The sequence below is a fragment of the Callospermophilus lateralis genome, chromosome 3 (assembly GCF_048772815.1).
Source record: "Callospermophilus lateralis isolate mCalLat2 chromosome 3, mCalLat2.hap1, whole genome shotgun sequence".
Taxonomy (NCBI): Eukaryota; Metazoa; Chordata; class Mammalia; order Rodentia; family Sciuridae; genus Callospermophilus; species Callospermophilus lateralis.
Genome location: NC_135307.1, coordinates 165097953 through 165122454, shown reverse-complemented (window position 1 = coordinate 165122454; position 24502 = coordinate 165097953). Strand labels below are relative to the sequence as shown.

Here is a 24502-nt window from a genome sequence, read left to right as displayed (position 1 = left end):
TTGTAGAGACTGGGAGGAGGTTCCGCCTCCCGCCGGGATTCCGCCTAAGGTGCAGGAAGCCCAGTTCCCATCTAAGGATAGATGAGGGCTTAAGATCTGCCCGAATGCGGAGGGTAGGGGGTTGTTTTTCTTTTTTCTTTCCTTTTTTTTTTTTTTTTAAATGGCTTTCAAGTCTCCTTGCAGATCTTTCTTGGCATTCCAAGAGTGAATTCCGTTCTTTCACAGTCTCCCACAGGAAAGAATGCCTGATAGCGTGGTGCGGGGGGTTTATGCCTAAGCCCAAAGCGCAAAGGAGGAAAGGCACTGGGCCACCACCCTGCTCAACTCTGCGGTCCTTTGCGACAGCGTATGAGGATCTTCCTGTTCCCAAAACAGAAAATTGAGGAAGGGATAACTTCTAATTAGGAATGGATCTGAGATTTTTCTTTATCATATGCCACTCCCCCCAACCAAAACCCAGCGCCCAGCGCAGGTTTCCTGCACCCACCCAAACCCGCCCGCCAGGCCAACCCAGGTTCTGGCCCATCAAGTCAGGAAATGAGACCATCCATCAGCGCCGAGTTCCTGGGAGCCCCAGCTGGTCCGGAGTGCGTTCCCGGAGGCGTGCCCCATCTGTGTGCCTCCTCAAAGTCACTGGAGAATAACAGCGCAGCGGTAGCTGCTGAGAGTCGGGTCCGCCAGGTCAGCCACTTGGCTGGGGCTCGCGGCTTTCGCTGGCTTTGCTCATCTGGGCTCCTAGGGCCATTAGCTTTGGATTGAGACTCCTGTGGCGATGGATTGCTACCGATCTCTACCGAACGGGCTGCTTCCTTGGAGGTCTTGGGTGGGGAGACCTTGGAGGATTAGAAAATCCTAGGGAGGAAATAGACTAGGAGGCTGCGCAGGCAGATGCCCACCCGGAGGTGCTGGACAGGGGAAGCATTTGGCAGAGTTTGGGGTGGAGGAGGTCATAAGTCTAGAAATCTCATAGGCTGGACACTCTGCCAAATTTGCTTTTGAAAAAGAGAGAAAGAAAGAAAAGGCCCTAATGGTCGCCACGGAGGGCAAATGAAGATATAAATGTGGTGTTTGTGTACCTTTATTTTAAAGTATAGTTGTTTTTATTTTGAAGGAAACATCACATCGGGAGTACTCCAGGGTGTTTTGCAGGTGTGGGTCCTATAGAGTTTTTATCTGCCCCATTCACTGGAGGAGAAGGGAGACCCGGACGTGCCACCCTTTAGGCACCCGCAGATATGGTCTCCTAGGTCCCTCGGGTCGCTCTGGAAGCAAGGTGGGGCTGCGCATCAGGGGGCTCTCCAGCAGCCCTGTGCACCCGGGCTCCTCAGCAGTCTTTAGAATGGAGACTGCTGAAATGCAAGGTAGGCTCCTGGTTTGTTTTGGAAGATGCCAAGGAAAACCGGATTTTTCTTGCAGTTGTGACCTACAATGGAGAATACCCTAAGCGCTCATTCCCACTCCCAGGTTGTGAAGGGAGAAGGGATGAAGTAGAACAAAACCCTAACCTCAAAGTTCAGAGCCTCCTGCAGTCCAGGGCTCTGGCAAGGTTGGAGATAGGAGGCAGGACTTTCAATATCTCTTTGCTCCACCTTCTTACCTCTTAGTCCCAGGCCCTGAAACTGCTGGGTTTAGAAGAGGATCTTGCTCCCAGGTCTGTGCCCTGGACTATCAGCGCACCCTTGGAGCCTGATCCACCCGTCTCTGCTTCACTTTCTCTAAGCAGGAGCCATTTCCCATTTGGAAAACCTCACAAGGTCCCACAGTTGTCTAAGGAACAAGCAGCCTCCAGGATCGCGAGAGAGCCCCACCTCCCCCGCCCTGGACCGGGAGCCCAGCATCCTCCTCTTCTTATCCGAAGCTGGAATGTTGAATTTCCCCGAGGTGAGGATACTGAGCTGGCCCTTTATGGGGGAGAAAAAATTTTAAAGGAGCGAAGGGAACCTCTGTAACCCAATTTCCCCGCTCTCCCCTCTTCAATACCCCTCTTAATACTACTCCACCCCCACTCCTGTTTCCCAGCTGTTTGCCTAGGGCAGAGGAGGGACCTCAGAGACTGGAAACCCAAGAGCTGCAAGGTCTCACTGCCCATTTTCCCAGCAACACCGCAGAGTTTTTCAAGTCTTTGGCGGATATAAGAGCTCCAGAGAAGGTCGTAGAGGCGCCAATAACACTCTCGGGTCCTCTTTCATCCTTTCCTAGACAAAACTCCCTTATCTCACCACACAAAAAGCTCCTGTAGCCTTAGAGAGAAAAGGTTCCTGTCGCCTTGGCAGGGACTTGCTCAACTCAGGTACCCTCCTGATTGATGTTCCTACGTTGTCTACAGAGCAATTGTGGACTTCACCTTTGCAACCGGGGCAGGGACTTGCTTGCGGGATGAGCTGCGCGAATAGGCCAGGGAGGTGCCAGGTGCCGATCATGTCTTTCTTAGGCTGAGGACGGGGGAGCTCAGATTGCAGGCAGTTAGATGAGGAGCAATAGCTTGCATCTCTCCTCCGGTGGGCTGAAGCTGTTAGGACCGTTCGCAGTGAGTGTGTGTGTGGTGGTGGGGGGGGGGGCTTAAACTCCCAGCCCAAGAATCCCAAACTCTCAGCAACCAGGCCCATCTAGCTCTGCAGTTCCAAGGTAACACTTCAAAGGCACAGTCCATGTGTCCAGACAGGCGCACACTTCTTAAATGTTCAGATATTACATTTTAATAATGGAATTCCCCTCATGAATTGCTGGGTTCACTTCCCTGCTAAAGTCACTCAAAGATGTGGGATATTCTGTCCAGGCATGATGGAGGGTGTGCCCTTAGGAATAGAATGTGGAAGACAAGAGAGGAGTTATCCTTCCCAGATGTTGCTACTGGAGTTATAAAGTCACATCTAACACATCACTTTTAGACTCATTCCTGTTGACTTTCCAAAACACTGTTTTCCTTTTTGACTTTCTTTGTTACTAGAGCAACTTGCAATTTTTTTTTTTTCAGAAAAGCCATCATGGAAAGGTCTCAAATTTATAATATTGGGCATCTGAGGCACTCCAGGACTTCACATGCTGCCTTTGCAAAACTTCCATGGGAGCATAACAGGCCCTCAGCAACACACTTAGCCTCCCTCCCCAAAGCCTTTTTGAATTTTCCATAGTTTTCAAAACATCTTGAGGTAGTATGCAAATAACTTCAGATATACCAAAGAGTAACTAAAGTTACCCCTGTGACTCATTATAAAAGAAATTGTAGGGACTTGAATTATGTCAGAATTCAAGTAAAGAAACTACTTTAAATGAGCGTCACTTTTTATGATGCAGGCCCCTAATGTAAAATTATTTCTTGGTAAGACAACTTCTTAAAGGATAAAAACCACCCAACAACAACAAAACACTTCATAGGACTCTAGTTTAAACTCTACTGAACAGTCCCCTGACCCAATTTAACAAGTTATTTCTTCTCTGCTAAGAAGAAGAGTAAATTGTGCTTCATGGCCTAAAATCTTACATGTAGTATCAAACCGAATGCCTATGTGACAAACTCTAAACTGACCAAATGGTTACTTAATTAAAGACTGATTCAAAAGGAAAAAAAAAAAAAGATTTCTATTCTATTCTAGGATTTGGCAATGTATGCACAAAATACTCTTGTGTGTACTTACTTTTCAGTTCCTTTCCCCAAATGGTTTCTATCCTAGAAAGGATTTAAATGTTATTCAAAGACAATGATGAAATGAAATGAAATAGCTCTCCATTGACAAGTAAGCTGAAAGCAAGACAATGTTTTAGTGAGTAGTAATTCTGGCTTAACATTGCTGTATATGTGGTTCAGGTTCTCTCTCTCTCTCTCACCCTCCCTCTTTTCCTCTCCCTCACTCCATGTATGTGGGGGTGGCATTGGTGGGAGTGGGGACAGCAGAAGCAGAGGCTATTTTTACACTTGACTATAAGAGGGACAGAAACCTAAACAATCAAATTTCAGCTTAACAAAGCCTGGCCTTTTCCTTTTGAAGCTAATATGTATACTTTTCTAATTAGTTTTGTTTCCTTATTTTCATAATTTTGCTTTTTGATCCTACAAATGCAAATCAATTGTATAAAGAAATGCACTTAACTTGAAAATTTTAATTTTGTTTAGAGAAAGTTTTGCATAGGCCTGTCTTTTGCATATGCCTTTTATGGTTGAATGAATGACCAGAGAGAGAGAGAGAGAAACCACATAGAGATAATCAGTATATAAAGCATTGTGAATTTTGGAGCCTAATTTCTTCTTCATATCAAATTGATAATCATTGAAAGATGAAGAGTTACATCTTTGCATCAACTTCGTTATTCCACAGATATTTCATCTGCATTGCCATTCCTTGTCTTACATCCCAGGTCAAATTATCCACTTCCTTCAAGACCCACCTTCTTTCAGAGGACTTCTTTGTCAATTTCAACCTCTCTTAGGATGGCTGTTTTGCCTTTTCCTTTGAACAGCTTATGTACCCACTGTGCCAGGCTGCACTGCATCTTCATGTGTGTTCTTATTTTTTCCCATCTAAATTGGGAGTTCCATGATGCGGGGAATTTTCTTTCACTTACATAAAATAGCAAGCATCCAATATCATGAGTTTCATGGAGGCTAATTTAATATGTAAATGCATGGTTGAAGAGGATTCTTTCAGGACCTAGAAGATTTAGAGAGGTTCCTAAACCCAGTGTGTTGGATCTGGTCACACTTATGTTTATCTTTTATATTAACTACCAACAGCACTAATGAAAATTGACAGGCCCCACCCACACAAGTGTACATGGATATATCAATTTGTACTGGTTTCTCATAGTTGAGAAATGAGAAATGGATCAAATCCTGGGGAGCTTTGTTAATATCTAAAGTGCAGTTTATCAGTAAAGTTTTCTTTTTCACCACCTCTGGTTTTATGTTAAGGAACTGAGTATATACATTTTTCAAAATTATTAAAAAGTCTTATTAATGTAGGTTAAAGTTTTAAGTTTAATGATCTAGTTCCTATTGCAAGTAAGAATGACTACTGATAAAATGAGTAAATTATTGAGCATCTGGAAGTGTGAGCAGTGTTTAAGATTGAACACCAAAAAAAAAAAAAAATGGTATTGAATTAATTATGTCTTGAAGATGATCTTCCCCAGAAGAAAAGTTTAAAATCATTTTTTCTTTTATTTAAAAAGATCTTCTAATTATTCCATTTGTATCAGGTATGAAAAGAAATAGAGGAAAAACATTTAAAAGGAAACATCATCTGGTTTATAAGTCAATTACAATTTGCTACAATATGTTAAGATTGATGAACAATGGTACTTCCCATCTAATATTTTTTAAATAAACTTTGACTTTTTAATATATATTTTTAGTTTTAGGTGGACACAATACTTTTATTTTTATATGATGCTGAGGATCGAACCCTGTGCCTCAAGCTGGGTGAGCACTCTACTACTGAAACACAGCCCCATCTTTTATTATTAGAGCAGAGAGCCATGAATTAATCCTGTTAGTCTTTTAACATGTTATGAAGTGAGATGTTCACAACAATGTATCACAAAAGAAACTATCACAATCTTTTTTACAGTTTTCTCTCTCTCCATTTATTTATTTATCTTTGGTGTCTAAAGCACTAAGCATAATGCAAGTAGTGGATATTCAGTTTAATGCTAGCAGATTACATTAACCTGTATTTTGTTTTGAATGCTTTTATATTCATTAGTTAATTTTACTTAACCAGCCATCCCTTAGCTATCATCCCAATATTTTAGACTGAAAAACTAAAATCTGTACATGATCATGCAAATAATAAATAGTGAATCCTAAACTGAAATCCACCTATGTTTTTTTTTTTTTTTTTCTCCTTAAAGTTGTAGAAAGAGAGGGAGGGAGAGAAAGAGAGAGACAGACATGGAGAGAAGGGGGGGACAGAGAAGAGAATGAGAAAAATGCTATATTATATGTTATTGCTTTATAATTTTACATAAATGCTTTATAATAATTTCTAACATGACAAAATGTAAGGCGTATACATTTTACAACTTTCCACTGACAATTGTCTTTATATAAATCACAATTTTGCCTCAATTCTTTTATATATAATTATTTATGTAAAGTTCTTGAGAAATCTGTGGCTGAAATACCACAATGTAGTATAAGTAAAGTTGAAAAATATAGTATTGATTTAAATAATACGTCATAAGTTGAATCACTAGTGATCTAATTTTTGATGCAAGGCTGTGTTTGAAAGCAAAAAAAATTATATGGATGCTTTGAAGCAAATTTCATGTCAAAATATGATTATACTTTAATGAGAACCCTATAAATTTCAGGAATATGAATTGTTGATAGAGATTTTAGGTTTCAGTTTGTTATTTGGTCATTGAATAAAGATTTTTTAATGAAAGTCAAAATCTAAGTATTATATAAGGAGAGAGGAAGATGATCCTTACAAAGTTACAACATGTGATTCTCCTATTTTAATTCTAACTGACCATGTGATGTTTGGAAGGTCATTTAATTTCTCTGAGCCTCGGTTTAGGGGTAGGTATAACAACAATAACCTATATCTTCCTTTCTCTACTCTCTAAAGTTGTGAGGAAGATCAAATTAAATAATACATGTAAAATGTTTTGCATTTTGCCCTTTAACATGACATTGTTTACTTTATAGCATATTACTGAGCGAGCAAGATTATTCATATACTGAAATATTCGCTAAGAAAAGAAATATTTGACATCACCACAATTAATGAGGACAACATGAGGACACCTAAAAAGGGTGTATTCTTATTTATAGAGCAGGAACGGGGAAAAAAATGAGCAAACTACCAAAAAATGTAAATATAGGAATTATCCCAGTAATATTTGTTTTTCTTCCACTAGAGGCTTTAGAATAATATCAGTGTGTATTTTTTCTTACATAACTATGTGACATTACTTACAGCATAATTCTAAAATTCCTGTCCTAAAAGACCCTAGATAACCTCATAAACTTTACATCTCTCTTGGCAGAATAATCACAATATAATCAGTGAGGGTATGTGACCCCGAAGTTCAGAGTCCACATGCACTCAGAAAGTATAACAGGACAATAAGTCCAAAAGGAGACATCAGACTGCATTGTCTGATGGCCCCATTTAAGGAGACATCAATTTAACTTTAAACCTAAGAGCTCCATTGAGAGCAGGGAAGAGAAGGAGATGTTTCTAAATGTAAGAAACTGTTGCCATAGCATTTTCCTTCTCATTCTTTTCTACCCTTCCTCCTCCAAAGCAGGCGCAATTTGTGCTCTACCGTTTTCTTTCAGGAGCCAGGAGCATTTTCAGAATTTAGGACTCAGTGATATGATATTTATACTACATATTACTTGTACCTGGTCGGGAGGTTAATAAGTCCAAGGGTGCCATTAAGTTTCCCAGGAGAAACTCATCGTTGCGGACACAATTGCAGAATAAAGAAAAAACTCAGGGAGAATTTTAGCCCCCCTAAATCTCATTGGACCTCTGCACAAGCCAAGTCACAACCACTCCTGCAACACAACCGGATTCCTTTCAGCACTCGCAGCCATGGACAGCTCCCTCGCCGCGCGGTGCTCTCCTCTGCAGTGATCTGACTTCCCCAGCCAGCAGCCGCTGGTGCGGCACCCGACACCGGTCTTAGCCAGCGCGTAGGGAACACGCGCTCCCTCCCGTCTCCCTCTCAGTCCCCCGCCCTTCGCTCACTCCGGCCCACTCCAGCGGCGACTTTGAGGGATTCCCTCTCAGGCGCCCACTGCAGCAGCACATCTGGCCTCTTCCGCAGCAACTGCAAGCATGGATCTCAGAGGAAGAGCCTTTTTCAGCGTCCATAGACTTCGAATTCTTCTGATGCTGTTCCGTGAGTACCGTTTTTGGCGATTGGGTGGGCAGGATGCACTCTTTGCAGAGAATAGAAATGGCATACTAAAGCCAGTATTTAAGATTAAAAATATGGTCCTTATGTTTTGAGTTTTTTTTTTTCTTTGGGGAGAAAGGGGAAGGACTTCCCCGCTGGTGGGAGGGAGCTCCCTTGGGAACCACACACCTGTGTGGCATATTCCAGACAGAGCGCTAGACAGGCTGGCTTAGTGGGGTCACAGCATTGGCAAGAAAGGTTTGGCTTCCAACCCCCAGGATGTAGAGAAAAGCCAGTTTCATTGGAAAGAAGTAAGAATATTTAAATGTTTATATTTTGTCCCCATTTTAAATCAAAAGCAACGGAACTGAGTTTGTTAGCGCTGGGCTAGAGAAATGGCTTGAAGAGCACACAGCTGCTAGCAGGGAACTTTGTCACTCCAAAGCCCGCAGATCGCGGTCTCTGCACTCTAGTGACCCATACGCACGGAATTCAGGAGCACTAAACTGATGAGATCGTTTTGTTTGTTCCGCAGATACAATGGCTCAAATCATGGCAGAGCAAGAAGTGGAAAATCTCTCAGGCCTTTCTACTAACCCTGAAAAAGACATATTTGTTGTGCGGGAAAATGGGACGACGTGTCTCATGGCAGAATTTGCAGCCAAATTTATTGTACCTTATGATGTGTGGGCCAGCAATTATGTCGATGTAAGGAACCCTTCCCCCCCACCCCCCAGCTTGATCCTAGGGCTCCAGGGCCGAAGGGCACCCTCCCCTCATGGCCCTGCGAAGACCTGGGTCGCCCGCCTTTCCCCCAACCCCATAACCCCGCAGGCTGCTCCAGAATGCTGCATGGGGGTTCCGGCTTGTACACCTTCTGCTCGCCCTGCCTGCTTTGAAAATAAATCCCCTTTTCTCTGCTTCCCCACTGGCGGGGGCTGCACGTAGAAAATCTAACCGCATGTTCCTGGACCTGGGAGCGTGCGCGAGCAAAGGAGTGCCCAAATGTGCATCTCAGAGTTTGGACGCGCCGCCCTTAACAGCCCCCACTGGGGCCTGCCCCACTGAGGGGGCGCGGGGCATCTATGTTCCCAGCTGATCACAGAACAGGCTGACATCGCGTTGACCCGGGGAGCTGAGGTGAATGGCCGCTGTGGCAGCAGTGAGTCGGAGCTGCAGGTGTTCTGGGTGGACCGGGCATATGCTCTCAAAATGCTGTTTTTAAAGGTAACTCCCAGAGGGGCGCACAGAGAGACTGTGGGTGTGGGCCATAGCAGACCCAGAAGCCCTTGGGGCGGTTGACACGTGCCTCCCACTTGTGACAGGAAAGCCACAACACGTCCAAGGGACCAGAGGCGACGTGGAGGCTGAGCAAGGTGCAATTTGTCTATGACTCCACGGAGAAGACCCACTTTAAAGACGCAGTCAGCGGTAAGTGGAGTCTAGCGGGGCTGGGGAGGGAGGCTGGGAAAGTGCAGACACCCCTGGGAGCGAAGGCACTGATGAGAAGTTCCTCCGGGTTTGGGAAACCAGTCTGGGCTATGCACTGCTAGGCCAAGTCCAGCCTTGGCCTGCTCGCTCTGCAGGGTGGAGGAGACCTGAAGGAAGGCCTGTGAGTCCTCTAGGAATTCCTGTCACTCAGGGCCTGATTTTGTCCTCTGACTGCTTCATACCGGCCTCATCATTTAGCCCCAGAAGAAACACGGAGAAGGACGCCAAAACTTTATTTTTATTTTCTTCTGCACCTTTTTTTTTTTTCCCCTAAAAATGCTTGAGGACAGCGCGACTATCCTTTTTGGTCAGAATTGGATGGCTTTCAGTATCATTCTGCGCATGGCAGCAAGGCTCACACCGTGTCTTCTGTCATCAACTGCAGCCACCTTGGAGCCTGTTCTATACCCCAGGCCTTAATTTATAAGCTTTTTCCTGACCATTCTTTCATTTTGGCGATTAAACTACTGGCTTTAGTAAGCCGTTTCTATTCTCTACAAAGAGTGCATCCTGCCTACCCAATCGCCAAAAGATATACCAATAATACTGCAGCAAGAGAAACATCCATTTACTAAATAACAATGTATCTATCTGAAATCACTATCAAAAAGCATATATAAGTTTTTGGGTTTTTTTTTAAGAGAGAGAGAGAATGAATCTTTTTTGTAGATGGACACAACACAATGCCTTTTTTTAATGTGGTGCTGAAAATCGAACCCGGGTCCTGCCCATGCTAGGTGAGCACTCTACCGTTCAGCCACAATCCCAGCCCAACATATTTAAGTTTTTAAAAATTATTTTTTTCATAATGAGGCCTTCAATCACCCAGTCACCTGAGCTGCAAAATGATTTTTATTGAAATCAAATGAATATGTATTCATATTTCTGTCATCTGTCCTTTTTCCCCCTTTTAATAACTGTAGTTTAAGGAACATTTTTTCTTTTCATCAAAATTTGTCTTCATGCATTCCCCACAATGTTTGAAAGAAAAAAGAAATGAAAAAAAAAAATCAAACCTAGGCCAGAAAAGGAGAAAAAGTGTGGTGGATGTTTATAGGTATGTATGTGTTTGAGTAGAGGACATTCACCAGGGCACCAGCAATCCAACATGCTTTATTGAGGAAAATGTTTTATTCTTTGCTGAGCCATTGGAAAAACCAAGTCACTGTTTTTTTTCTGTGCCTTTGGGATCCTCATTGTTAGGCTCTATGTAGTGAAAAGAGTTAAGGTTTAAATGTCACTCTCCTTTTCCAAAAAGAAATTGCAAGTCAGTATTTAAGGAACCCTAGCTCACAGAAAATGAGTGTTTTTGTCCATTACGACTTACTGCCTTTGAGAAGCCCAAGTAGAGGATAGGAGGGATGGGCTGTGCATCTGAGCTGAGAGGAAAGAGCCAACCCAGTTAGGTGCGCTGAGTTAGGAGCAATGACGGCACTGCCACCAAGAAGACCCTAACCATTGCTTTGGACATTTGCTGCAGCTGGGAAGCACACAGCCAATTCGCATCACCTCTCTGCCTTGGTCACCCCAGCTGGGAAGTCCTACGAGTGTCAAGCTCAGCAGACCATTTCTCTTGCCTCCAGCGATCCACAGAAAACTGTTACCATGATCCTATCAGCTGTCCATATCCAACCCTTTGACATCATCTCAGATTTTGTCTTCAGTGAAGGTAAATTGGGAAGTGGAGGCATGAGAAAGGAGGAAGGGATGGCTGATGGGGAGAGATGGATGGGGAGAGAGCTGCCAGGGTCCCAGGATGGTACCATTTGGATTTTTCTCCAGGCTCAAGTGATACTGCTTCCCTTCATAACAATTCAAATCTAAAAAGGCAGTAAGATGAATATATCAATTTTCCTCAGTGGCTCTTTCTCGTCTCCTTTCTTCTTTACCTCATTTCTTCCTTCTCTTTCTCCCACCCCATTCCCTTGTACCCTTGTATGAAAAAAAGTGTTAAAGATAATGTGATATTCTGTGCATTTCTCATGGAGAGTTTCTGTTTGCTTTGTGTGTATGCCTTCCTTTGGTTGGGGATTCCACATAAATACAACCATGAAAATGTTTAGGATATTTAGGAATTCCCCCCTCCTGTGTCACCCACCACTATTTCCTAAAGAATCCTGTTTTCATAAAATACAGTGCCTACTCAATCTATACCGAATACAATGCGCCTACCACCATCTTGTGATTACTCAAAAGGCATCGGAAAATTCTCCAGTTAAATGGTTATTGAGAGAAAGGCCTGGTTTTTATTCATCTTTGTGTTATTGGCACATAACACAGTTCCTGACCCATTGCAGATGTTGAGTGAACTTTGGTTCTAAATTAATATTTTGAAGTTGTGGATTCAACTAATAAAAGCTGTCAAATGCCTATATGCAGGACAAATCAGAATATCATATATTTAGTAAAGCAGAGCCACACATACCTGTTCTCTAGGAAGGATAAGTTGTAGCATTTTAATATATTTCCTAGAAAATTACACCAAAGCTGCAAGACCTTAACAGCTTTAAAAGGTCTGCTTTTTATATTTATAAAATATAAAAGTCAGTGTCTTTCTTAAACTGAAAATGTTAAATGTAATTAAATGTAATTGAATGTAATTTGATTTTTTATTTTTGAAGTCTAGAAATTAATTATAAAAATACTAGGCTATGTAGAATCAGTCTTCAGGGTTCCCATTACAAATGCCTTTGAGTTTATGTTGTACTTTCAATAGTTTTTAGTGACTTTTTGGTTTTTGCTGGCCATCTGTTTTAGATAGTTCTTTATTTCTTGACACTACTTGTATTATAAGTATTACTTGTATTAGTCCCTTACCACAACTTACCCTAACCCTAACCCTTTCTGGATTATTTCTAAGTGGTTGCCTATAGTTGTTATAGAATGAAAAATCAAATCTCATGGATGTTTAAAATTACGTGAAAGAAAGAAAAAAATAAGTACAGAATAAGGACCAGAGCGACTTTGCTAAACATTAGTAAAATTCATTACATGTAGTGAAAAAAAATTTTTTTTTAATCCATATCAAGGTCGTCCATTGGGAAGACAGCAGGGTAAACATACACAGAGTTAGTAAGCATGGGTAATTTCTAACTGTAAATCTAGTAAGCATAAGCAAAATACACTTTGTCTCACCCAGGATTTTCTAGCTATTAATTGGTTTACACTGTCCTGTGTGGTGCCCTAAGGCTTAGCCTCCACACTCCTGGGCAGAGGCAGACCTCATTCACAATCACTCACTGGATCATATGCCTTTGTGTGGAAGGGATTCTTTGTTCAGGCTCCTCTTGTCTGTGTCTCTTAACACCTGCTCCCCACTGTGTCTTGTAAAAGATCATAATATTCCAGTCATTGGGAATGGATGTGATTGCTCTTGGTGTGCATTTTCAAGTTGCAGAAGTCCAGGGGGCTTTTAGTGTGTTGCAGATGCCTCGGTGGGTACAAATGGGACATGCTTGCTTGAGGGGCCAGTATCTGATCATATATGTGCACATCCAGTAAAGGTTGTGTAGTACATTTGTGTGTGAGTGTGTGTGTGTGTGTGTACATGCTTGTTTAGATGTGGCTATGGTCCAGTGCAGCATCAGGGTTTCTTGTAAAGAGCCTATTCCCTGCCTGAGTAGGTAATACCCGGCAGTCTTTAGAGCTGATTACTGAATAGTCTCTATGAGACAAAGCAAAAACAGCCTCAGCAAAATTGATTGACAAGCAGAGGCTGAAAGGAGTCAAAAGGTGGTTTGATGTCTTTATCACATTAGACTCTTTAGTGTATTGTGCTTGGCTACTGCATTAATCCCCAAATGAAAGTCTCTTAGCCCAGCACACAGCTAATTTCAGTGTGCACACTAACATTGAATTGCAGTGTGTACAACTTTGTAATGTTGTTAAGATGCAATGTCTGGTTCAGTGGATCTGGGGCAGGGCAACATGCTCCATTGCTAGCCAGGTTCCATGTCATTCTCCTGGTCCACAGAATGTTTAGAGAGTGTTTGAAGGACTAGTGAAGGAAATGTACAACAAGCTTTCTTAGATGGATTATTGGACAGGGTTGTGAGACTGGAAATCCTCATAGTATGAGACTGTCCATTGGGAGTCTCATGGCAGAAGGGACGCCATCCAGAAGGAAGAGAGATAGGTGAACTCCCAAGGGCAGAGGGTTTATGTGTTTAGGTAATGTTGCTTTATATCACAAGATTGGGAGGAGTGGGGATTGGGCCAGAGAGCTTCTGGAAGGCAGCAGTAGCTTGGGGTCTTATACCTATAGGCCCTATCTTATGAATAGGTAATAGCTGCGGGGTGAGATTTCAAGGGTTAGACAAAGCAGGCAGGTTCTAAACATTTGCTTGTTTGACCTGTTCGAAAAATAATAACTGCATGGGAAAAATTTTTAAGTTTGGCACCAGCAGGCTTTTGAGCTGATGGGTCTCCGTTTGCAGTGAAGAAATAAACAACCAATATACAAAAGCCACCTTTGACTCATTTGTATACCAAACACACTTTGTAGAGCAACTGTCACCCGGCAGTTCCAGGCACCTTGTTTCTCAGTTGGGGTTAATTACCTTGCCCTCTGCAATTAATTTATCGTGTGTCCCTTTGAGAGGGACCTGGGAAATTTATGGTTGGGATGGGATGGGGGATTCCTTCCTGGGAGGAAAAGAAACAGCCTGAGTATTTAATAGCTTGAACTAAAGGAAACTTTTATATACAATGTCAGAATAAACATAGCAGAACGTGAAGGTTGCTTCTGTTCTTAAGATTCAGGTATAAAAGGAATTCAAAACATACCACAAATAAGGTGGATCCTTTTTAATTCTCAGAGGAAAACAAACAAACAAACAAACCTGGGAGAAAGATCCTGAGTTTTCCACTTACAAGGGAGCCACTGAAGCCCAGAGATTTGGTTGCTCCATAAAAGCTGCATTCCTGGACCTCTAGCCTCTCAAGGTTTCAGCTGCTCCTGCTAAGTAACTATAATAATCAGTGCAAGAGGCACCTTTAATGACCTGATTGGGGGCCCTGAATTCATGCAGTATTTTTTTTAATGGCAGTACTAGGGATCAAATCCAAGACCTAGTGTGTGCTAGGCAACCACTCTACTACTAATCTACATCCCCAGCCCTTATGAGCTTTTTATTATTGTTCCTAACAGCATGAGTGGGAAATGGCATCTGTGGGTGATTGCATTTTAGTGAAAATGAATATGCCTTACTTTTCTGTATGTATACCCCCACATAGACCCTGGGAGAATAATCTTTGGTAAGCTTCCTTGCCTATCACAAACACATAGAAAGCTTGACTATCCAGAGCATTATGTAAACCTGTGATTTACCTGGAACTTTCAAAGCAAGAAATGTGCTACCCTGCACAGTTGCTCTTCAGGGTTCCAGAGTAAGCAGCCAATGGGGGACAGTCTGGTCATTAACACTGCTAAGAACTGTGTGGAGGGATTCAACCTGGAGCCTTGGCAAAAGGCCATGTGCCTAGGCAGTCACAGAAGTCTGTGTTCCAGGGACTGTCCTCTGGAGACAGTATAGGATATTTCTTAGGATTGTTGCCCTAAGGGGGTGGGATTTACTTACCAACTGCTATTCATCAGGGAAGTCTGCTTTGGAAATGTTAATTCTCTGGTTCTTCTGACCCACCTTGTAGTTAAATCCCAGTGGAATGTGTGGATAGGTGAATGCCAAGGACACAGTCTGCTACACTTAAGTATGGGGGTATCTCAGTCCAGTAAGAAAGGGTATATACAGTGCATGCCATGTTCCTGTCATATGTGGCATCAAACAATAATTGTTTTTATTATTACCATGTCCAATGTTTACATCATGATGAGAGTAACTGCCACTCCTTTTAGTAGCTTCTCAGCATGTAAAATACCTTTTTTTCTGAGAGTGCTGAGCTAGCCCAGAAATAATATTGGAAAGAGGGTCAAGCCCCCCACCTCCAGCTGTCTTGTCAAACAACAGAGGATGTACAATCAGCATAAGTCTGCCTTCTTGTTCCCACAGTGTTAGGAGAGCTCTGGCAAGCAGAGAGCTTGGCCCTTTGATCATTCCAACAACATTCATTTGGGATACAATGAAGAGCTCTTACAGTTTGTCTCAGGGAATCATTACAACTTCAAAACACTGATTATTAAACAAAACACAATAAAACAAAACATCCAGCAAACAAAGCCTTACATACATCATGATTTTGGTGGGTGCACTGGGTCTATGGTTGAGGGAACCTAAGTTGGCAATTGGCAGCTGGCAACAGATGTGCCCTTTGTTGTCTTATCTGTCTTCATCTGTTCTCTCAATGACAGGGCTGTCACCTTTCCCAGTCACAGCCCATTTATTTACACAGACTCCTGTTTTGTGTACTGCAGAGCTGTGTGAGGCATAAAAGACCTCAAGTTTATAATAGAGTGGACAAGAAGTCAGAGATCTCAGAGCATCCAATGTGGTTGTGATCTGAGCAGAGCCAAGAGATGCTCTTCTCCCTGGCAAAGACGTGGGTCCTTTCTTGTTATAATTAGTAGGTTGTATAATCAGTTTATTGCACAGGATTCTAACACAGGAATCTGTAGTGTTTGTGGTTAGAATTCAGGTAGTCTATAAATTTCAGAGGGAAAATTTTAAGTCTTTATTTTCACTAACTTAGTATTTAGCATACTAGTATAACTAGTATTTAACATTTCCTTTGGTTATAAATGAAGGTAATAAGTAAAAGGACTATTAACAGTGCCTGTGATTCACTCACCAATAGGAATCAGTTATTTTTATCTCATAGGAGTTATTTTTATTCATATTAGTTTGTGTAGATCTTGCAAAGTAACATTTATTATTTTCACTGCCTTGTCATCATGTGTATCAATAAATATGTACTTGCTGCATCTCAAATTATTTATAAAATTGATAGCTGACCTTCAGTTTTCTTTGTAAACTTCTGTATTTTCACTCTCAAACATTCTAAGTAGGCATCCAGAGTTTCATCATACCTGGGCTTTAGAGGATCATTAGCATCATATTTTTATTTATATATGACAATGAAATGCATTACAATTCTTATTACATATGTAGAGCACAATTTTTCATATCTCTAGTTATATACAAAGTATATTCACAACAATCCGTGTCTTCATACCTGTACTGTGGATAATAATACAGTATGAATTTCTGTGAGTTCATCAGCTTTCTGTTACTGTGGCAAAATACCTGAGATATTGAACTTTAAAAAAGGAAAGATTTATTTTGGCTCCCAGTTTCAGAGATTTCAGTCCATGGCTACTTGACCCAGTTGCTTTGGACCTATGGCAGCACAGTACTTAATGACTGGAGCACATACCATAGGGTGTCTGTTAGATCTGGTGGCTAGGAAGCAAAGAGGGAGAGACAGGAAGGGCCCTCAGTGACCGAACTTCCTTTTGGTAGGCTCACTAAGGGTTGTACTGCATTTCCATAGTGCCATGGGCTGGGAACCATGACTTCAACACATGGCCTTGGGGGACATTCAAGATCCAAGCTTTAACACATCCGATGTACCAAGGAAGGATAACTGTTTATAAGACTTTTGTTCTAGTTATGTATGCATACTTTTTTTTGGTTGCAATAAAAATATTGTTTCTCCTATGGGTCATAAGCAGAGTTTGAAAACACTGGCATAAGCCTGTAGGAATGCTTATCTTTCTCTTGTAGGTTCATATATGAAATTTGTCCAAAACTCTTGTGGGTAGTAGTCTTTCAGAATTGAGGCTATTTTAGACTTTAGGGAAGACAATACAGTGTACAATCCACATGTGGCGTAAGACCACAGAGGAATCAAGGCAGCCCCTGTAAGCAAACATATTAATGTATCTGTTTTCTGTAGGGAAAAACATGCTAACTAGGAGGAATGAGAATCACAAGCAGCTTCACATGAGTTGAAGTCAGAATTTGCTGCCAAATGAGTGTTACAAAGTACTTTGGGTGGAAAGCTTTGTGGGTTTTGGAATGGTAGAACGTAATTGTGGATTAGGAATTTCCTTTTATTTGACCACTTAATTGATGAGGGTTGATAAGAATAGGAATTCAATATTCTTCTTGATAATTATCGACTACTCTGTTATTTTCTGATTATTTTTGACATCTCCATAGTTTAATTTCCTCTCATATACACCTCTTTCCTGTGGTGTTGGTTTAGGTATTTTTTTCCTAAAGTAACCAAAAATGAATTTTAAAGAAATGAATCATAATAGTCTTTTAATCTCTCTGTCTCTGTCACTTGACAAAATAAATCATCTTTTCCATCTTTCTTAAAGGATAGGGCATGAGGTGTTATTTATTTATTTTTTTACCCAAGTTATTATCCATTTAGAGATATTGCTTTTGTTACTAAATCTCCAGAATTTCAGACTTAAAATGAGTACATATAAGACTTACATGTGTAAAAAAATTCTGTCTTTATAGATAACAGTGATAGAAAGTCTACTCTGCCTGGCCTTCTGTGTTATTACATCTAATGCTGAACCCTCTAAAATACATCTTATCCCTATTATATCGGAACCTGAGGTTTAGGCAGGTTAAGTGACTTGCCCAAGCTTACTTAGCAGGCAAGTGGAATATCTGAGATTTGAGCTCACTAACTGTGTTCCACTGCATATGATCCCTCTCACTATGAGTCTGGACCCAGGGGACCACTAAAAGTTCATCTATATCTACATTTATAACTCTCTCTCTCTCTCTCTCTCTCTCTCTCTCTGTCATTGGATATTAAACCCAGGGCCTTATGCATATTAATCATTCACTCTGCCACTGAACTGTACCCAAAGCTCCTACATCTATATTCCTATAGTTACATGTGTCTATATATTTGTTTATTTACTGGTACATATGTGGTATAAAAAGAGAGAAAATATGACTTTATAAATTGGTCAATAGAACTTGGAGGCCCATCCTCAGATTCTTCCCAGTTCACTCAAACTTCTCTTTTTGACCAAGCTCTCCTAGACTGTCTGTCCACCTCTATTTTGAGCACTTGTAGTTGTGGCCATACTGTCTTGGAGAATGTTGTATGGCCTTGCTCTCCAGTGGTTTAGCGACATAAGCTCTTGCTTCCTGATTCAACTCTCCTTCTTGTGTCACATTCCTGGGAGAGTGTGTGTTATATCTGAGAACCTTGGTTAGTTGGTTGATTGCCTGGGTAATTATCAACCAAGTAAAAAGAAATGAGTTAAAAATCAGGGTCCAACAGGTGGGTCCACCCAGGAACTGATCTGTGGGAGGGAAAATAAGAAGGGAAGAGGCACAGGACGGGGCCAGAAGGCCAGTGTTGCAAAGATGCCTGGGGCTTCCTTGAAAAGCAGACAGAGATCAGAGGCAATGTGGTATCATGGGGAAAAGTCTCTGCCGTCATGAAGTTCTAGGTCCACCACTGCCCCTGGTGCTCTGGGAACTATCAGCAAGTCTCTTCCCTAGGAGGACTGTATCTGGGACTACAAGCTGATCCTCAAAGAATTGGAATCATTTAGAGTTGAATAAAGTTGTAAAACAACAACAACAACAACACAGTCTTCTAAAATTTATTTCCAGCATTCTCCTTTTAATAAGAGGAAAGGATCCACTTAGTGCTAACAGGCTCTTAACACTTCTCAAACATTTGCCGAACTATTTTTTTCTTTTAACACTATTTTAAGAAAAAAAATTTTTTTAGTTAGAATACATACTTAGTATGAAATTTTTTTTTATTTAGGTGTAGTTGACACACTATAAACTAGACACACTTAACTGCAGGGTTTGATAAATATTTGACCTGTGAATACACCTATGAAACTATTACCACAATCAAGGAAATCAATCTATCAGCAATTCTGAAAGTTTCTTCATACACCTTTGCAATAAATATCCAGCTCAATGGATTTTCAGAACCTGAATGTACCTCTGTGACCAGCATACAGATCAGGCTATGTCCTGCTCCTCCTTAGGATTCGGAATTCAGCAGTCTTTAAATACTAGTAGCTGGGGCTTGCTAAGCACTGCCCTAATTATGTTGCTAAACTATTTGAGTTCAGATGGGGCTTTGTTTATGCCTGAGCACAATATGCATCCTCAGTTATCTTATGTATAAAATAGGCATAATAACTTTATTCACCTCATATAATTGTTAAGGGGATTATTCGAGCTAACATTTGTTCCTACAACTGAATGTTAATTTAGGAACTAGGAATATGAAGTATATAGCTTTTTAAAAGCTGTGTATTTGTATGAAATTTTTTTCCATGAATTCTTATTATGAGAGAGGGAAGATTCCTCAGGCTCAGGTCTCATCTCCCTTCTCTCTGCTGATTTCATACATGGGAGATGAGGGAGTGAGTTCCCAAAGAGCAGGAGGATCCTGGCATACAGTAGGAACTCAATAGATGTTTACTGGGTCATCTTGACTTGAAAACTTAGTCTCTCTGAAAAGATTTCTAAAGCCTGTTTTCTATAGCTGTGGATCATAGAAATTTGGGGAAAGGCTGCAAATAAGCCAGAGGAAATATGTTCTGTTTTCTAGGATGCAGTTCTGGTCATCACAGCAAACTATTCAGCCATCAGAAATTCTTCCAAGGACAAAAATAAATAATAATTTATCTCTAAAATGGGAAGCTGGGTGTGGTGGCACAAGGCTGTAATCACAGGGGCTTGGGAGGCCAAGGCAGAAGGATCATAAGTTTGAAGATAGCTTCAGCAATGTAGTGAAGCCATAAGCAATGTAGTGTGACCTTGTCTCAAAATATAAAGGGTGCTGAGAATACTGGTCAGTGGTTAAGTGCTCCTGGGTTCAATCCCTGGTACTAGATAAATAAATAAATAATATATAAAATAAAATAAAATACAATGGGAGACAGGAGGCTATTAAGCCATCCTGAATGTTCCTGTACCCAGGAAGGTTGTGCTCTTGGAATGAGAGTGCAGCTTTGTGAGGGATGTACTAAAGTGAGGGAGGAAGGGGACACCAGCTTAGCCATCTGGGTCAGCCAGATGAGTCCTGGTGATCGGTGGGGTGACAGATGCTGTTGCAAGATCACCCTTACATCCTCTATCCTGAAGCTGAAGAGGATACAAATGAATCCACCCCAGAGCACGGCTGACATTTCCTTTCTTGATCTAGATGCTAGTTATAAGGATATTCCTTTGTTGAATATTCATCAAGCTCTACGTTACACTAAAGAAATTGTAGTCTAACTCACATGTTATGATGCACCCATTTTAAAGTGCCTATACATTTTTATAAATGTAATACCTAAAATGTGAATTTTTAAAAGGTGTATATAGCTCAACACATTTGAACTACACATGCAATCATGTAAACATTACCTATATCAAGATAGAGAACATTTTCATCTCAATTGAAAGTTCTCGTGTTCCTTTTCCTGAACATGGACAACTTTCTGATTTCTGTGACCTTAGACTTTGTTTTACCTGTTCTTGAACTTCATATAAATTGGATCTTACCATATAGACTTTATTGTATCTGACAGTTTTTACTTGACATAATGTTTCTGAGATTTATCTGTGTTGTTATATACAGCAATATTTCTTTTTGTTTGTTGGCTTTTTTTTTTTTTTTTTGCTACTGAGGATTGAACCCAGGAGCAATCCACTAGTGAGCTACATTCCCAGTCATTTTTTTATTTTGAGACAGAATCATACTAAATTACCCGGGCTGGCCTTGACCTTGTGATCTTTCTGCCTGAGTAGCTGAGTATAGTAATATGGGCCACTGTACCTGGCTCACTCCTTTTTATTGTTGACTAATACCCCATTGGATGAATCTACTGCAATTTATTCAACTTTTAAGGATATTTTTCTTGTTTCCAGTGTTTTACTCTTGTCAATAAAATGTCTATAAACATTTACGTTGAAGTGTTTTTGTGTCCAAATATTTTCATTTTTTTTCCCTTGGGTAGATACTTAGCAAGAGAATGCTATGATATAAGGTAGGTATATTTGTCCTTATTAGAAATTATTGAACCATTTTACAGAGCCGTTATACCATTTTCCACCAAGCCCCATTTTTTCCATATTATTTTAAACACTTGTTATTTTTAAGATTTGTAAGTTGTATACTTGTATGCAATTTTTTATGATATATGTGTATGGGCATACTTGAGTTAAAATGTTAAAAAACCATTAATAAAAATAACAGCTATTGAATATAATTGAAAAAAGTTGAAAATTTAACTGAACTCTGGGTGTTTTGTTGGTGAATGCCAGGAATCTGGTAACTGAATGTTGCTCTATTTGAGTGATATATTTTTATTTTACATTGGGGAGAAATATTAAGTGGCTGAGCCTTGGGATTCACTGAGGAAGTATTATTTCTGTAAAGAATCTCCCCAGTGGTTCTTTAAAAGATCTTTTCATGTTTATTTTTGTCTCAGTTTTTCATAATACACTGACCAGAGCTCACTCCTTTTTTCTTTCCCATTTCAGAACATAAATGTCCAGTGGATGAACGAGAGCAGTTGGAAGAAACCTTGCCCCTGATTTTGGGGCTTATCTTGGGCCTTGTCATAGTGGTAACACTCGTGATTTACCACATCCACCACAAAATGACTGCCAACCAGGTGCAGATCCCCAGGGATCGATCTGAGTACAAGCACATGGGTTAGGGGTCATTAGGCAGACAGCCCCCAAGTCCTATCCCCCAACTGGATCAGGTAGAAAAACAAAAACACTTTCCACCTTGCTCATGGGATACACCAACATAGCTACAATCCAACAGGCCTGGGTATTCGAGGCTTGCTTGGCCTGTGTCCATGCTTAAATCCAGAGATGGGGGAGTTCTTTGGATTCATGGGCTAAATTGCAATTTTTCTCTCCATGCTGGGGAGCCAAACAGAAGGGGGTCAGCCAGCTTTTATACTTATGATGACTTGCTTTTGACTCTCCAAGAAGCAAGTAACACCACTTGGAGAGTTATCTGGCCCTGAAGTTTAGGGATTGAAAACAAGCTTCCTTTGGGAGGAAACCTCTTTAGGTTCAGGGAAGAGGGGGTGCTTTGCTCCCTTGGCTTACTACACACTACACAGTTTAAATGCACACAAAATACAACCTCATGCTCCTTGCAGCAAGACCCCTGAAAGTGATCCATGCTTCTGGCTTGCATTCTGCATGTCTAGTGATTGTCTTGGGAATGTTTCACTGCTACCTGCACCCAGTGACTCTGCAGCACAAGAAACTGTTAATGTAACTATGCAGTTATTTGGAATATATAATGTGTCAGGTCCAAGTAAGGTGACCTGAAGAATCAATCCATGTGAGTTTGTTTTTGAAAATGAATTAAAACACACTACTCTCTGGCCTTTGGCTGCTTTCTTGAAACAAGGAAAAAAACCACACAAATGGTTTCTTTGGTATCAAGAGGGGAAAGGGGGAAGGATGAAGATGGATATTATTTTTCCTTTTTTTGCAAGAGGAAAAGCAAAGAAGAGCAAGAATAAAAAGAAGGGTGTCTTAGCTTTCCATTACTGTGATAAATATCTGAGATAAAAACATTATAAGGAGGAAAAGTTTATTTGAACTCATGGCTTCAGAGATTTTAGTCTATGGTTGCCTCACCCTGTTGCTTTGTGCATATAGTGGCACAGTAGTACCTCCTGGTGGGTGGGAGTGTGGAGGAGGTCTCTTTATCTCATGGCAGTTAGGAAGCAAAGAGAGGGAGACAGGATAAAGGCCAGGGTCCAATATCCCCTTTAATGATACATCCCAATGACCTAACTTCCTTTCTCTGGACCCTACCTCCTCTGCACATTCCATTACCTCCCAATAGTGTCATGAGCTGGGGACCAAGCCTTTGGGGGGATATTTAAGGTCCAATACAACAGGGAAGAAATTAGCTTTGCTAAGTAAAAGAACATGGATTTATTTTAGCAAATATAAGTAGTTTCAATAATGAAATATCTTTTATGATGAGCATAGTATTGCTTCTGATGTGTCTTGGTCTTAAATATGGCATTTCTGTTTGTATTAAAAATTTGGACTGGATAAAAACAACAAAGAACAAATTTTAAGAATTTAAACGTCAAAAGTTAGAAATTAATAAGTTGTATTTACATATCTATTTTACTTGCTTACTTCAAGTGTAAGAATAAATGTTTTAACTATTTTAGAATATTTTTATACAATTAGAAATGTTTCTGGTAGTTATCATCCATGTGAATTAGTTCATGAACCTCTTAATATTGATGTAGGTGTCATTTCTGGCTTGGTTTATCTTTCCTTGCTTGAGTTGTTTGTTGCCATCCCTTTGAGGCTTGTTCCACCCAGAGTACACAAGTTTTTCCTTGATTTCATGGCCCCTTGCACATGCCTCTATTATAGAAAGTGCTTGTAATACATCATGATCTGTCCTCTCCTAAAGATTCTGAGCTCTGAAAAGTCTAAGACTATATTTCCATAATTATTATATATCTGTTGAGCATTAGCCCATCGCCTAGCACATATTAAATGCTCACTAAATATTTGCTCAAAAGTGTCTCAGTAGATCCTTGTAGGAGCCCTGTGAAGTAGATGCTCTAGGTATTTTTCTTCTTCACAGTTTGTAGAACTCAGGTGTTTGGAGTTTTAGTAACAGACCCAAGATCACATAATTTGTTGAGGCTGAATTTGAAGCCTGAGTTTTAGGAACAAAGCCATTTTCTATCTAGGATGAAACATTTATTTTTTCCTACCTCTCCCTTTTTAAACTTTAGCAAAATATTTTTATTTTTAAATTAGACTTTTAAGTTGACTTTTAACCTCTATTGTTCTTTGTTGTTTTTATCTAAATCTAATGTTTACAAGTCAAACAATAAATATAGGAAACATTTTTTAAAAAATCTGGACTGGACACATCAGTCTAAGTTTTATTTGCAGTAGAATGTAATTTGTTCACACTTCAGATGACAGAAATGCATATAGTTTAAATTGTATTCACTTTCTAAATAATCTTTTTTTTTTTTTTTTTTTTTTTTTTACCAATAAATTGAGGTCAAAGGAATCCTTTTCTTTGGTTCTAGAGTCAAAACTCCTTCTCCCTATCAAATCTCCATCCAGTGAGAGGCAGCTTATGAATTCATTTCCTTGAGTCTTTAGCTGCTGAAAACTGGGAAAACTAGAAGTTCACTATCACAGCACATCTTGCTAGACATCAGTCAGTTGTTGTCCTTTTATTC

At 40.5% G+C, this 24502-nt stretch overlaps 1 protein-coding gene across 6 annotated transcripts; it reads left to right on the top strand.

Moving 5' to 3' along the window:
• Nucleotides 1–700: 700 nt before the first annotated feature.
• Lamp5 (lysosomal associated membrane protein family member 5) lies at nt 701–22648 on the top strand. 6 transcript variants are annotated; one of them, XM_077109192.1, is made up of 8 exons: nt 701–816; nt 1724–1881; nt 7780–7854; nt 8387–8559; nt 8947–9078; nt 9177–9282; nt 10823–11011; nt 21780–22648. In XM_077109192.1, the coding sequence occupies exons 1-8, from the start codon at nt 773–775 to the stop codon at nt 21956–21958; spliced, it is 1056 nt and encodes a 351-aa protein (XP_076965307.1). In that variant the 5' UTR covers nt 701–772; the 3' UTR covers nt 21959–22648. The 6 variants fall into 6 exon arrangements, with proteins under 6 accessions (XP_076965307.1, XP_076707641.1, XP_076707639.1 ...); XM_076851526.2 differs by lacking the exon at nt 701–816 and adding an exon at nt 1125–1149; XM_076851524.2 differs by lacking the exon at nt 701–816 and adding an exon at nt 2020–2290 and having other exon boundaries at nt 1593–1881; nt 5350–7854.
• Nucleotides 22649–24502: the final 1854 nt, after the last annotated feature.

Bases quoted from the DNA above. Each gene is read 5' to 3' on its own strand.
- Lamp5 (XM_077109192.1), top strand. From the start codon at position 773: ATGGATTGCTACCGATCTCTACCGAACGGGCTGCTTCCTTGGAG. The intron at 1,882-7,779 runs GTGAGGATACTG...CCTCTTCCGCAG, and splicing joins GAATGTTGAATTTCCCCGAG to CAACTGCAAGCATGGATCTC. The intron at 9,283-10,822 runs GTAAGTGGAGTC...CATTTGCTGCAG, and splicing joins CTTTAAAGACGCAGTCAGCG to CTGGGAAGCACACAGCCAAT.